Source organism: Macaca mulatta, chromosome 15, assembly GCF_049350105.2.
Source record: "Macaca mulatta isolate MMU2019108-1 chromosome 15, T2T-MMU8v2.0, whole genome shotgun sequence".
In the NCBI taxonomy this organism is placed as follows: Eukaryota; Metazoa; Chordata; class Mammalia; order Primates; family Cercopithecidae; genus Macaca; species Macaca mulatta.
In genome coordinates, this window is record NC_133420.1 from 95483952 (window position 1) to 95499335 (window position 15384).

A 15384-nucleotide genomic window follows, 5' to 3' on the forward strand; every position below is an offset into this window, starting at 1 on the left:
TTCATACAACATAATGTGGTCAAACCCTTCATTCATAAACTTTTCCCTTAAGAATACTGTAATGCTATTCTATTGTCTTCTGCCCTTTCTTGTTACAGAGGAAACATCATCTGGTATCAACTGGATTTTGATTATTTTACAGATAATCTTTTTGTTGTCATTTTCAGTCTGGGTGCCTATATTTTCCTCTGTCCTTGCTGTTTGAAAATGATCAGGATATTCTGAGATATTGTTCATTTTGCACTGATTTGCTTGGAATCCAGTAAGCCCTTTGGTCTTTGATTATTGCTTCTGTTAAGAGTAAGAACAGCAATTAGTTGAGTTTTAACTGAATATTTAAGTGGACATTTAACTGGAAAGACTTGGAAATGGTATTCTTACATATAGTTTATGTCTTATCAAGTGAACAGTTTGAATTAGTCAGGGACATGTCTTGGATCCTTCTAATCCCTCTATGGTAGAACTAGCGATGTTGTTTTATCCTGTACTCACAGAAACCTCATTAATCTTATTCTAAAGTAGTTCTCCACTCTCATCCTGGTGCTGAAACAATGCAGCTTTCTCTCAGACCAAGATCTGAGGCGACTGTGGAACAGAGTGGATATGGGGCCTACTCAGGTTTGGGTATGTGCCCCTGGAGCTGGCCCCAAAATGGAATCCACCCTACAAAAGAGCCTTGCTAGGAACTAGGCTACAGACTTGGTGTGTCTAAAACCACAAGCTCATTTCAGACCTAAGTGTGGTCCACCAGGTGATTCCAAGTCAAATAAACTGAGCTCCAAGAGTTTTCTCTGAGTCGTCATTCAAAGAGAACCCTAAAAACAGAGGTTTGGTCAGCAGAGGCCTCTTAGCTATGAGTTGGGGTTTAATTTTGAACCCCTTTATTCTTAAATTTGAGAGTCACTTGAAAAGCTGCAGAAATGAGCCCCTTAACTCCTCTCTCCCTCTAGTGACGTTTCCTTTCACTCTGCTGAGAAAGTACTTGGCTTCGTCAGCATTCATCTTCTGCTCAGGCTAAATTTATTTTTATGTGAAATAGGAATCAGGAAAACACCAAAATTATTTTAAGCAAAATATCAAAATTGAAATAAACCAACATATGTCTGTGAAACATGTATAACTCTCAATCAAAAATAAGTACAACTTTCATAAATTTCTTAAAATACTCCAGCATGCAAAATCTGGACAACTTAAATAGATGGAGTTATGACATGTTTAATTTTTTTTTTTTACTTAGTTCATCCTTTACTTAAAGATGAAAATTCCAATAACCAAAACCTGGCTGGCTCTAGATCATTCTGTTGTGAACAATGTCCTCTACCATCTATTATAGTAAGTAAGAGAGCCAAAGAGTTTTATAAAATTTCTTGCAGCAAGGTTAAGTTATACCTGCTAATTTTGAATGGGAACCATCTGGAACTTACCTTCCTTTTGTACACACCCTCACCCCACTGCATTTCTCTGTAAGAAGTGAGGCTTCTTAATTGCTTTAAATGTATTTTGCTTCGTTCCAGTAGGTTTTCCATATTTCTCCATTTCCCTTCCAGTGAGAACTCAAATGGGATTAAAACTGTCTAAGTAACATAAATATTCTGGGGCTTAGCACCAAAGGGAGAGTTAAAAGATAAATCCCCATCTTACCTTTATGCTTCATTTATAGGCTTTCTCTAACACATTTTCTTTATTAGATTGTTACTTCAAGGATTGGAATCACTTTAACCCTATTAATAGGAGCTGATATTTTGCCCTCAGAAGACATTGAGTAAATATTACTGTCAATAAAAACTATTGACAAACCAGTGACACATTTATTGAAATCTTAAGTCTTTTATCTTCTTTTCCTCATGAATTAGATAACAAAATGTCTGAAAAGTAAAAAAAGATTAAAGTATTACAGTACTTTATTTGGAAAATGATTTCGCACTAAATGAATTGTCTTTTAGCTTCCTTTATAAAAGTGTGTTAAAAACTTTATCTCATTAGCCTTGTCATTACCATATACATTAACATGGTCACTCTTTTGAGAGTTGGAAAAACTTACAAATTTAGTTAAGGAAATGTGTGATCATATTGATCTAGTGGATGCATGTCTTTTTCATCCTGGGCTCTCAGATCTTCAATTCTCCTTTTTCTCATATATCACTCTGATGTTTTTTTCTTATTAGCTTATTAGTTGTCAGAAAGTTTCTTCTTTTCCAGTTCCTTCAATTTAGACCAATTTGGAAATGGAAAAGTGTGTTAATTTTTAATAAATCTTTAAGACACACATTACTGTATTTTTATTAACAGAGCCAGATGGCTCACAGTGAATTTTCTCTGACATAAGTAATCACAGAAATCAGTTTGGGACCCAAATCTGGTACAGAAAGTGGCATGTATATTCAGTGGAAAAATGCAGTTCACGTAAACATTTGGATATTTTTAGGAGCAATATTTATTAATGTTTGGATTTGATTTTATTTTATCATTTTCAGCAAAGTACAAACTAAGGACATTTTCTTTTTCCTGTCCCCCAGACTCAAACATCCAGGGCTCTTCTCAACAACCAAAAATTATTTTCTTTTTGCAGTTTGAAGGTTGCAAGAAGGCCTTTTCAAGGCTTGAAAATCTCAAGATCCACTTGCGGAGCCACACAGGCGAGAAGCCGTATTTGTGCCAGCATCCGGGTTGTCAGAAGGCCTTCAGTAACTCCAGCGACCGCGCCAAACACCAGCGGACGCATCTGGACACTGTAAGAATGGCAGGAGCTTTCCAGTTTCCAACCCAGAACCTGGTGTGAGGAAGTGCCTGCTTGATAGTGGGCTGGTGAAGTGTTTGCTTTATGGTCTGCAGGTTACAGGGACAATGCCAAGGGCAGCAGTGGAGCCTGGTAAAAGGCCAGATGGGGCCCTATTTGGCTGTTTCAGTTTTCTGTAGTAGCAGGTTATTCTAAATATTACAACCTCCTGGGACAAAAGGGTGACTTGGTCACCGCTGTGTACAAAGCAAAAGCAGTTTAGGGGCTGTCCTGTAGTGGATTTTAGTACAGAGAGTGATCAGTAGAGACGGCATTAAAATCAGTATTCAGATATCAAGTTGGTAATGTATGCTATTGCTAGGAATATCAAGCAGTTTTTGTTTGTTTTTCTTTGTTTTTTTCTACCCTGGTTCTTTTCCTCTTGACATAGAACTTTGCGGCTGGAATGATTTTCAAGAGTGAATTTGGCCCTTTGCTTTAGAAACCACCTGGTATTTTCACCTTCAACTGATCTAAGAAGAAACAGCAAATCTTTCCCAAGAGTTCAGTTTCCTCATGCTTTCTATCTGTTAACAGCCGCATATTCTTTGACATCGACCCTATGAGAACAATTGATTTTCATTATTACACGCTTAACTCCCTTAATGCTACAACATTTTGCTCGTTCCCAAATGCCTTTTCTATGATTCTTGTCTTTTATTTTCTCAATTACGTTGATAGCCCTCCTTTGCATTTCCCAGGTTTTGATGCCATTTTCCTTACACTAGGCCAGATAGACTCTATGTAATTTCACTTTGCTTAACAAAGCCATCAGGATAAGTGTATTATACACATCATAGATCTCTTATCCCACATTCTTGCAAATAATGTATTCATGACAGTACTTTTTCGGTGTTAACATTCTGATGTCTATTATTAAACTACACTAGAGTTTGAATTTTGAAAAGATACTGTTATTTCTACACACCTTCTCATACATATTTAAGATCCTTCTGATGTTATAGTTGACATATTTATTAAATTTTATATTAGTCTCTATTAGTCATATTCATAGAAGTCATTTTAGCTATATGTCACATAACCTTTCTAAACAGAATTATCCCTGAATATGCATAAATGTGATGGTTTGCCTAGTAAATATCTCAAATATAGTTAGAGCAGCATGGGTGTAGGATGGACCCAGTTTCTACTCTACCTGAATTCAGTGATTTTAGGGCCAATAAAATAGAATACTATGAATAAATGTGGTGAATAGTGGGATTTTTCTAAGTAGAAAAAGAAAAAAAAAGAATAAATTGTGTTAAAATGCCCTATTTTGTTGTGCCTAAAATGCTCTTGGTGGGATCAAACAAATTTTCCAATTTGTCATTAATCTTTATCATGGAATAATGAACATTTATGAGACAAGATTGTCTTGAGAAATTGCTTCTACTCCACCTAGTTATCTGTAGTTAGAAAGAACTATTGTGAGGCTAAGTGTTATGGTTTCGCACTGGCCTCCTTTGCTTGGAGCTAATTTTAGCTAACCAAACTAAGAGCATTTTCAGAAATCATTTTGGAGTAAAAAAATATATCTTTTTAAAAAACGTTTGAGGAAAACTACCTAATACAGTGATTTCCCAATTTTTGTTAATGCAATAGCTTTTAAAACTCAGCTATTTTTGTTTTTTTGGAAAAATTATTTCTCTATTAAATATTTTTAAAGCATCATTTTTTCCTGTAAGCTCCAAACTAGCTCCTGTTTAAACTTTTACTACATTTAACAAATTAGTAAGCTCTTTTAAAATCCTATAGAAACCACACACTTGATTTTAAAAACAAACTGTACTTGCTTGAAGAATTTATTATTTAAATTTAGGTCCTTGTTCCCTTTCATTAAGCACTCCTTATGCTAATACTGTCAGAATTTTGGATAAAGTATCTTTCTTCAACTAAGTGGATTCCTTATTTGTAGAAAAAATGGTTTTCCCATAAAGATTACTGAGTTCCTAATTCTAACCCTTAATAGTTGTATTAATTAATTTCTCTATTAGCATCTTAATATCTAGACAGGGAAAGTAATTGTACAGTACAGGTGGAAAATAACAAAATATATAGTTGGATGAAGTGTAGCATGCTAGTTAAAGCTTAGGTAACCTGAGATAAAATGACAGGTGCAGCAGTACTACTTAGATCAGTCCCTGACATTGCTATTTTGGCATACCAGTCCCTCCCTGGTGGCTGACAACAAGAGAAGAAAGTGAAGGTCAGCTGAGAGGAACAGTGAGTGTGTAGTCAAGCTTTCTCCAAGAACATCTCAAAATCAAATAGAAAGCCGGGCACGGTGGCTCACGTCTATAATCCCAGCACTTTGGAAGGCCGACGTGGGTGGATCACCTGAGGTCAGGAGTTCAAGACCAGCCTGGCCAACATGGCGAAACCCCATCTCTACTAAAAACACAAAATTAGCTAGGCATGGTGGCGCATGCCTGTAATCCCAGCTACCTGGGAGGCTGAGGCAGGAGAATCTCTTGAACCCGGGAGGCGGAGGTTGCAGTGAGCTGAGATCGTGCCATTGCACTCCAGCTTAGACGACAGAGTGAGACTTTGTCTCAAAAAAAAAAAAAATCAAATAGAAAATGACATTACCAACCTAAATTGTAGTGACCATGGTAATAATAATGGCATCAATGTATATAATTTGTTAATAGTCATCAAGTCTTTTGTACATGTAACATCTCCTGTAATGCTCAAAGCATAAGCTTTTACAATGGGATTGCCAGTAAAGATCTTAGCTAGTTGCGCTCCTGAAGCCAGGGCAGGGTGGGGAAGGCTAGTGCAAGAAGGCTATGCGAATTCAGAAAAGATTCCCAGGTTAAAGAAAATCTTTGCTTACTCAGTAGAAACTAACTGGCAAGTGACTTTAGCCAATAATCTCACTATTTTGTAGAAACCATGAGGTATCGAGAACCTGGTTCATCTGTTGTTCACTTTTAGATCCCTAATCTGAAACACAGTGCCGAGCACATCCCAGAAGCATACTTTTGAGTGATTCAACCAACCAGACAGTCAGTCAGTCAGTCAATGAACACAGCAGATGTCAAACATAGAATTCAAGTTTGGTATGTCAAATTAAATTATATATTCATGATTTAACCTTGTTCTTGGAATCAAAAATGACACACAAAAAAGGAGTGAACCATAAATATGGCTTCTAGCAGGTCAAATAATGTAATCCACTTATTTGTTGGCTCACAGAATGACACACATGCACATAAAAACAGAAGCAACAATAAAATCAGATTAGTCAGATGATGATGATTATTATTATTATTTTACTATAACAAGTTACTAGAGCAAGAATCCCGAGACAGGGTTTCAGGTCTGGTCCTTACATTTCACATCATACAAGCACAGCTCTAATACCTTGCTTGATGAGACTCTAAGCAGATCAGTTACTATTAATATATGTTATAAACACAGTTAATCCTGTGATTTTTAAATTTTTCATTTCTTGAAAAAGCAGAAGATTTTGATTTATCTCACAACTGAAGAGTCATAGCCTCAAACCTTTGATAAGTTTAAGGGTCATAACAGTAGGAATAAGTGCTGAAATGTGAATGGATGTGAGCTGCTGTTATTCATTCATTCCTGTTATGTACCAAGCACGAGGGGTACAACAATTAAAAAATGCCAGGCATGGTGGTGCACACCTTTAATCCCTGCTACTCAGGAGGCTGAGGCAGGAGAATCACTTGAACCCAGGAGGCAGAGGTTGCAGTGAGCCAAGATTTCATCACTGTACTCCAGCCTGAGCGACAAGAACAAAACAACAATATATATATTGTTATATATATATAAAAAGAACAATATATATATATAAAAGCCTAGACTCAGCCTTAAGCACCATACCTCACATCTTCTAGGAGCATGGGGGAATTGAAATAGCCAAAATGTGTGTTCTGATTGCACTCAGCCAAGAGCTTATTCACTTAACTCAGGCTCAACACTAGGACACCTCTGCAACTAATATTATTAATGCTTCTCTGGATGATTTTTCACGTGTCTGTTTGAAACCTACTGTCTCTTACTCACTTTACACTAATTTTCTCTTCTTAATTCTCTCCCTTTCTCTTCTGAATCAGGTTTCTTCTGAAAAATACCCAGTTTTTTTCTGGACTTTACTACAGCTTCTTTACCTGAACCCTTAAAGAATATGTGTTTACTAGTTTCTGACAGTACCAAAGATTATTCTCAGGGAAACATAACTGTAAGTATGACTAGAGATGCTTACTAATAATTTCCACATTAAAAAGTGCCACAAGCGGTTTTGTGGTTAGAGTGTACACTAAAGCAATCTCTTAGAAATCATCAAGGATAGGGCATCTCTTTGTTTCTTGAAAGTTTACCCTTATCTTAACCATCATGTGAAGTTACTAGACTTTGTAATTAAAATGCATGAGTATTAGCTAGCATTTCACATCAGTCAATTGGTAACAGTTCATGCTCTGAAGTCCATAGTCTTTGAGTGAAACATTCCCCAGTTACCTTTATGATTTAACCACAGCTGTTTCTTTCTTTCTTTCTCATTTAGAAACCTTATGCTTGTCAAATTCCAGGATGTACCAAACGCTACACAGACCCAAGTTCCCTAAGAAAGCATGTGAAGGCACATTCTTCCAAAGATCAACAAGCAAGGAAAAAGGTAATTTTTAAAAGAGAATCTTCCAGTCGGGAAAAGCATGTTCAAATTATTCTTGTAGTACACAAAGCTTCTGCAGGGCACTTGAAATTCTTATACTTCTCATAGTGTAACCTGCTTTAGACCGTTTGAGGAGGTAAGTCTCCCATGAAGTAACAGCGAGGCTATGGTTTGCATAGCTGATATAGCTATGCAAATTTCTGGGGAAGGCTTGTATAATAGGAATCAGAGAAAAGTAAGGAAGGTCCATTAAACTGGAAAGCAACAAAAAGCTTTTGTGGAAGTTAAGTTCATATAGCTAAAGATAATTGAATTGGGGAAAACACCACCACAGAAATCTTTCTGGAAAGAAGTGCTTTTTCATAAAATATCAATTAGCCAAAATCGTGAAGCTCTAATGAAGAAGATAAGTAAGTCTGTAGGACAAGTAGAGAGCATTCTTTACGCTTAGAGAAAAAGCAGATTTCTGAATTTGTATGAAAATCTGAAAAAGGAATTGAACTTAAAATCACTTTGACATTAATGAGGGGTTAATGCATTTTCAAAGTTCATAAAAATCATAATATCTCAGATTTGGAAGAAATGTTAGAGACCAACCAGCCAGTCCACCTGGCTTGCTCTCCTAACTCCATAAGATGTCTAGCAAGTGGTTGACTGCACTGTGCTTCAACCCCTCCAGAGACAGAGAGCTTACTACCTTTCAAGGCATTTCCTAGTAACTAAGTTTTTACATTTTTGGATCAATGAGTATCTTCTATTCATGGCAGAAAACATGTTGAGCTGACCTTGGCTTTTCGAGTGTTTCATTGGTATTGAGATGGGTTCTTGATTCATTTAAGAGCCCTTTATAACAAATTTAAGGGCAGTTTAAGACTCAACGTGTTTCAAGTGATTGAACCCCATGGCAAGGGTTTTCAGGTCACCGTGGCTTCTACTGAGAAATTTTGCATTCTTTCATGGTTTATAGGGATTTAACACTTTTATGTTGGGAAATGCTCTGTAGTCTTCTTGTTACTTGAGATTTTTTTTTCTTCCTTGAGAAGTGTTAGCACAGTGCCAGCCAAGGGTGCGTATATGGAAAGAATTTGACCTTTTCCCTGTGAGTTAGAAAAATGCTCAGTCAGGGGGATTTGATACATAGTCTTAATTGCATACAAACCCACTCTTGTAAGTTAATTGTAAAAATCATTTTCCCCTAGAAATATAGTTAAATTTCTTTAATTGGAATCCCAGTAAATTGATATCTGTGATCATTAGACAGACACTGGATTTGCTCTTGTGTTTCAGAAAAGCAAAGGAACTGCTAAGTTAATTAATAATGTAAATAAAGTGAGAAAGCATGTGCTTAATCTTCTTAAAATAACACACCCTTTTTGCATGGTATTAACTACTTTCAGCAGGACCACTGTCCATTGTTTTGTTATCATCTATATATACCTTACAAATTTGAATTAGTAAAAAAAAAAAAAAAAACACACCTTCTAGATGAGGGGGTTTTCTTCCCCCTGAATCTGATCATTTTCTGCCTCCAAGTTGTCCAAATGTGTAAGGTTTTATTGTAATAGTGAATCTATCATTAACATCGGAGAGTACCCTTGTAGAGATTAACAATTGTCATGGACATGAAAGAGTATCGGTCCCCTATCTAGACAAATAAGCAACACTGTAATGTTCACGTTAAGAAGGTAACCTAGGTTGACAGATTTGGAAATGTAACGGGATATTTTCAGGAATTATTAATGGTTTCTCCTGTTCAAACTTGATGTGTTTCAGCCTCTGTATAAAGAAAGAGTAGTTTCGATTGTGTGAGAGATTGTTGAAGCACTAAATGAAAAAAGAAAACCAAATCTTGAGACTATAAAATATTATTTTACTGACAATTTGCAGGCACCATTTAACAAGCAATCTAAATAAACAAGGGTGTACTTTCAAGGAGCAGTATTGTAATCTCATGTCAAATATTGCAGTGTTATCTTAATTTTGTCTTATGTAAAAGAAGGCCCTGTCTCTCAAATGGCTTAGCTTTTGATGTTCACTGTTTTCTGCAAGTGGTTGAATTGGATTTCATTGACTTGTTGACTTGCATTGCGCAGCCCTTAGTGATAAGTTTGCAGTGTTTACTTTCCGATTTTAGCCTGCCTTTTTATCCAAAGATTTTAAAAATTCTTTATGAATCCATGATGGATTAATTTGTGGAAATTGAAATGATGAAAGTTGCTCCATCCAACAAAAAAAGGAAATGTCACTCCCAGGAGAAGCAGTTGCTAATAAACCTGAAACTAGTCAATCCATATTTCCAAATCTTGTGCTGATATACCAGTGTGTAATATTTACATGGTACAATGTTGTTACTAGACCTTGGAGAGATTCTAATTGCTCACTCACATCAGGACTTGGTATTTGAAATATTTCCTGGCAGCAATAAAAAAAAAGAAACAATAAACCTTTTAAGGCAGAATTAAGATTATTTACGACTTTAATTAAAAATTGAAAACTGGCATCATTTCAAAAAAGCCTTTACAAAAATGTGAATTAATCAAAAATAACCATAAAAATTCCAAGGTGATAAAGGCACAGTGGAGTAATGGTCCTAGTCTGAGGGAATTGTTTTGTTGAAAAGAATAAAACCCTTTTCTGTCACACTCTGTTAGTCATGGACTTATTTAATATACCCTGCTTGCCTGCCTGCCTCTAATCCTCTTTGTAACCTCCCCCTAGACACTAAATGACATTATTTTGGTCTTAACGTTGCCAGTTTTATGAGTCTTACTGTGGAATCAGGGCCAGTGACAAGACACCCATAGCCATAGATAAATGCATGTGAGGAGAGGCAGGGATCTCATAAGTGATGCCCTGACCGTGGGCATGTGGCCCTTTCCCACACCTGTCAGATCCTACTGAAAACCAGAAAAACCTGAAATCCCAACTAAACATTATTCAAGCTGTGAAGAGAAAGAAAAAGAAGAAGAAAAAAAAACTCTTCTGCAAAGGAATGGGGATAATTTGGTTCATTGCATGCAGAAGAGTAACTTTTCTCTTTGCATAATTCGTGCACACCCACACATCCCATCATCCGATGTACAGACTTCTTTCATGGAATGTGCTTTGCAGATCTCGAGTCCATTAAATCAAGGGTTACACAGAAAAATGGGTAGCAAAATACTCAAATCACCAACTGTGGTCTCCACAGAGAATAGAAGAAGTTAGCCTATAGAGCAAAAGGCAGAATCTGTCCTTCAATTCTGTCTGATAATGAGTAAGTGAAATAAGAGAAAACTAAGGCAATAAGCCACTTGAAATTTTCCTCAAGGCTATGAGCTTTATCAGAATGTTTCATTTTCACCTTGGAAGTGCCATAAGCGGGAGGGTTTCCTTTAACTCTAGCCTGATATTGAAATGGACTTTTTAAAAGTGCATGCAAAGAATGCCTGACCAGAAGTTAGAGGTTACATGAATCTTTCATCCATTTCACACTTCCACAAAGATTCAAACTTTATTTGTGATTTGTTAAATGTTTGTTAAACATTGACCTATGATCCACTGTGGTTGATGGCTTTCACTTTTGTGACCTCAAAACAGGCTGTTATAAACCAAGCATAGCATTTGAAATGGGTGCAAATGCAACACACATTTATATTTCCTACGTAGAGAACAGCTCTGTATTGCTTTCTGGCAAAATTAGGGCAGTCTATTTACTGTAACTCTTCATAGAGAACTGGTAACTTTTGGGAATCGGTTCAGAGCCACCACCACCTCTCCCCGCTATATACTCAAAACCAGAAAATTTTCATTAAGTACCACATAAGCTCACCTTGCTTTGTACAGTTCTTTGGATCTTTAAGAGCTATGTGAAAATATATATTTTCCTTTAAATTGAAGCATATATTAAGTGGACTAATAAGGCTCACTTTTTCTGTCAGTTGCTTTCAGTCATGGTCTAGACAGCAGATGGTTTATGCACAAGTAGGATACATGACCAGGGGCCGCCCCAGATTTTGTAATCCCTTTTCATTTTTTTCCTTTCTTGTTTCTGCTCAGGAATAAATTAAAAATCAGTTATACTATTAATAGAATATTAGTAATAGGCACATATCACAGACATATCATCTCAAGATGAACTAGTCCACCTCTTCCTCTCACATTTTAGAAACTATATTGGAATGCAGGTGAGGGAGAGTGATGCTGTTATAGGGATGACATTCAAATAGCACTGATTTTTAAAAGCGAGTCACAAACTTCTGTACTTTAATCATTGTTGATGATGCATTACTTACCTCACACCTCAAAATGATGGTGAGACATACCTGAATATCCTGATGCTCTCATTTGAAAGTAACTTACTTCAATAAAGGCTCTGGGAGATGCTTTTGTAAAACAAGTGCTTTTGGTTAGAAATTTTTATGCTAATTAATAATTACACTCAAATGAAAAAATAAGCCATCTTAAATTTAACGCTGTGCCAATAGCACTGATTTGAAGTTGAAACCAGTTGCTTGGAGGCTTCCCTTTTAAGTAGACCCAATGTGATGCCAGCTATGCTTTCCAGAGCATTTTGATGCTACATGGTGATGGGAGCTATTTAACAAGAGGTAAGAATCCATAATTTGCAGGAATTGGGAGAGGTTGTGAATGAAAGTGACCACTTAGTGAGAATAAGCTTCTCTTCCTTTCTTGAGTGATCAGAGAAGCTGTCTTTGGCCTTTCAGTAAATATAGAAAAATATCAAAAGATGTCTACCACCATCTCTGGGGTAATGGTCCAGGATCTTATTTCGTGCTTAAAGCTTTTTCCCAAGGTGTGCGCTTTAGAATACATTCCACAGAATGTTATTAGATATTTCTTTTAAAAAGATTTTTTGGTCATGTAAGTTTAGGACACACTAAGCTAAGTATTATTCAATGGTTTCTTTCTTGCGAGAGTTCTCAGAGCCTTGGATATACGAGTATTCCAGAAGGAAGATAGTGTTAGGCGTTGCTCAAAATTACTTGGCCAACTAAACCATCTTTGTTTTTCTGTAGGATCTCAACAAACTACTCTTCTACTAAATTATTTGCAAAGTACAATCTCAAAGAATTCCATTTATTCTACTCAACAGATATTTATTGAGTACTTATTGTGTGTCAGGCACTAGGTTAGATCCAGAGATACAAATGTGTATAAGACAGACATGTTCTGTGCCCTCATAGATTTACATTCTCTTGATGAAAGTCCAACAACAGTAAAAAAATAAACGGAAAATTAGCAACATAAATACAGACAGGGAAACAATAAGGGTACTGATATGGATATTAACAGAGGGTGGCCTATTGAGGTGAGATGGGCAGGAAAGGCCTCTCTGAGGAGCTGAGCATATTTTTAGTGGGAACACATTCAAATGACGAATTTAGAAACGAGGCCAGTCCCTCAGTGGCTCACACCTGTAATCCCAGCACTTTGGGAGGTCGAGGTGGGTGGATCACTTGAGGCCAGGAGCTCAAGACCGGCCTGGCCAACATGATGAATCCCCTTTTCTAGTAAAAATACAAAAAAATTAGCCAGGCATGGTGACGTGCACCTGTAATCCCAGCTACTTGGAAGGCTGAGGCAGGATAAATCCTTGAACCTGGGAGGCAGAGGTTGCAGTGACCTGAACCGTAGTCACGCCACTACATTCCAGCCTTTGTGACAGAGTGAGAAAAAAAAAAAGAAAGAGAGAGAGAGAGAGAGAGAGAAAGGGAGGAAGGGAGGAAAGGAAGAAATAAATGAAAAAAATACAGATTGATTGCACGTTTTTAAAAAGCATTGCGGGCTGGGCGCGGTGGCTCATGCCTGTAATCCTAGCCCTTTGGGAGACTGAGATGGGCGGATCACGAGGTCAGGAGATCGAGACCATCCTGGCTAACATGGTGAAACCCCGTCTCTACTAAAAATAAAAAAATTAGCCGGGCATGGTGGCAAGTGCCTGTAGTCCCAGCTACTCAGGAGTCTGAGGCAGGAGAATGGCATGAACCCGAGAGGCAGAGCTTGCAGTGAGCAGAGATGGTGCCACTGCACTCCGGCCTGGGCTACAGAGCGAGACTCTGTCAAAAACAAACAAACAAACAAACAAACAAAAAAAAAACACTGCTTTAGTCACAACACTGTACCTTCCTGTTTGAGCTTTAAAAAAAAGAACCTGATACTACTAACACTACAGCAATAGATGTTAGGATCATCTTAATTTGTTTTAATTGCACCTTTCTGCAGCCTGTCCTTCTTAAATGAGATGGCACTCAATTGAAGGACTGCATGCTAGACAGTAAAAAGCATAGCTTAGTGCTCCCGTCTAAGAAAATGACTCAGATGGTCAGCATTTGTGATTCTCTGAGTACACTCTGTCCTCACTTAATAGCCTTGATAGGTTCTTGGAAACTGCAACTCTAAGCGACATGATGTATAACAAAACCAATTTTACCAAAGGCTAATTGATAAAACAAGAATTAAGTTCCTAGGGCATATTTCTGGTCAGAAAAACATCATCAAACTTCCAAATAAAGATCTCAAACACTTTTAACATTAAACATTGAAGTGAATGTGAGCTTATGTACATTTAAGAAAGATTATTAAAAGCAAATACCAAAATTAGTTTCCCAATTGTTTAAGTTCAAGGTTGAGGGTGGCTGGATCCTACCCCAACAGCTCAAAGCCTGGAGAGGATTCCATCTTATCACAGTGCGCGCACACGCACACACACGCACACGCATGGACCATGTAGACACATCCTTTCACCTAATGGTAACATCTTTGGTACATGGGAGGAAACCAGAGTACCTGGAGAAAACCCATATAGACATGGGGAGAACACTTCACACAGACAGCGGCTCCAGTCAGGAATCAATTTTTTTTCTCATCAGCACTATAAAGACACCACGTTATTCCAGGACCTGCTGTGCTCAGTACAGGCGAGGCCCCATGCCAGCTCTGAGGATTTAGAAACAAGACCTGGCCCTGCCCTCCTGAAGATTACATTCTACCAAGAGACACCAGTAGATGTCTGCTTTCAGTACACTGGGGGAAATGCTATGATAAAGTCACACAGAGAGAGCTTCTGGAACATGGTACTTGGGAGTTCCTTGGCAAACGATAGAGATTGTTAAGGAGTAGTCTTGTATTTACTGTCCGAAAGCAATAAGGAAATCAATATTATTCTTTATTACATTACAATATTTTGTCAAATATAACAAAGTAGTTTTATTTCTATTCCCCCTGAAAATGGGTAATTGGGACCAAAAATAGGTTTTTGGGGCACAGTTCTGGCCAACTATGTAAGGAATGAGGACCCTCTGACAGGTGCTTTAATGAGCTATTCAGGCTGTACAGTGCCTAGCACAGCTACCTTATGGAAAGAGTTCCTAGATAATTGTTTTTCTGATTGACTGACTGACAGAAGCCTTCTAAGCTTCTTATTCCCTGTCTCTTATTAAATTTTATGCATTCTTGATGAAAATCATTTTGGAATAAAAGCTAATTTAGCTCAGGCTCTCTGCTACCTAAATATAGTGTCCTAAAATCTCACAACACAGCTCACTATTGCCCTTCTCAGGCACTCCCTCTCCATCCCCATCAAAGTATTCGTGTCCCTTGTGCAAGTACTGCTCCCTCTGGTAATTCTCTCTTGTCTTTCCTTTTCAGCTTCAGTTGAGCTGTGTCATTGATATCCATGGGCAGTATCTTCCCATTTGTTTGTATCCTGGCTCTCTGATCTGTGAAGATTTGTTTTCAGGGTGACTTCACACAAGGGCATGGATAAGCCTAATACGAAAATTTTTCATGGTGCATACCAGGCAGATGGCCTTGTCTTAGAGTGGTGTTTGGATTGGACATCAGAAGGTGTGGACTTCTTTTAAGCAGTGCCATGAATTGCTTCAGGACTTAGCTCAAGTTACATTCCCCTGGTTTTTCCATTTTCCCTTCTTTGCAACTAGCTTAAAAGGCAACATGGGGCCCC

At 37.5% G+C, this 15384-nt stretch overlaps 1 protein-coding gene across 4 annotated transcripts in view; it reads left to right on the forward strand.

Moving 5' to 3' along the window:
* GLIS3 (GLIS family zinc finger 3) overlaps positions 1-15384 on the forward strand; it is a 481201-nt gene that overhangs the window by 367610 nt on the left and 98207 nt on the right. For all 4 annotated transcript variants that reach the window (XM_077966125.1, XM_077966126.1, XM_028835186.2 and 1 more), the window contains 2 exons: positions 2570-2731; positions 7311-7421. In XM_077966125.1, coding sequence (XP_077822251.1) covers positions 2570-2731; positions 7311-7421 — 273 coding nt within the window. The remainder of the gene's footprint in view (positions 1-2569; positions 2732-7310; positions 7422-15384) is intronic.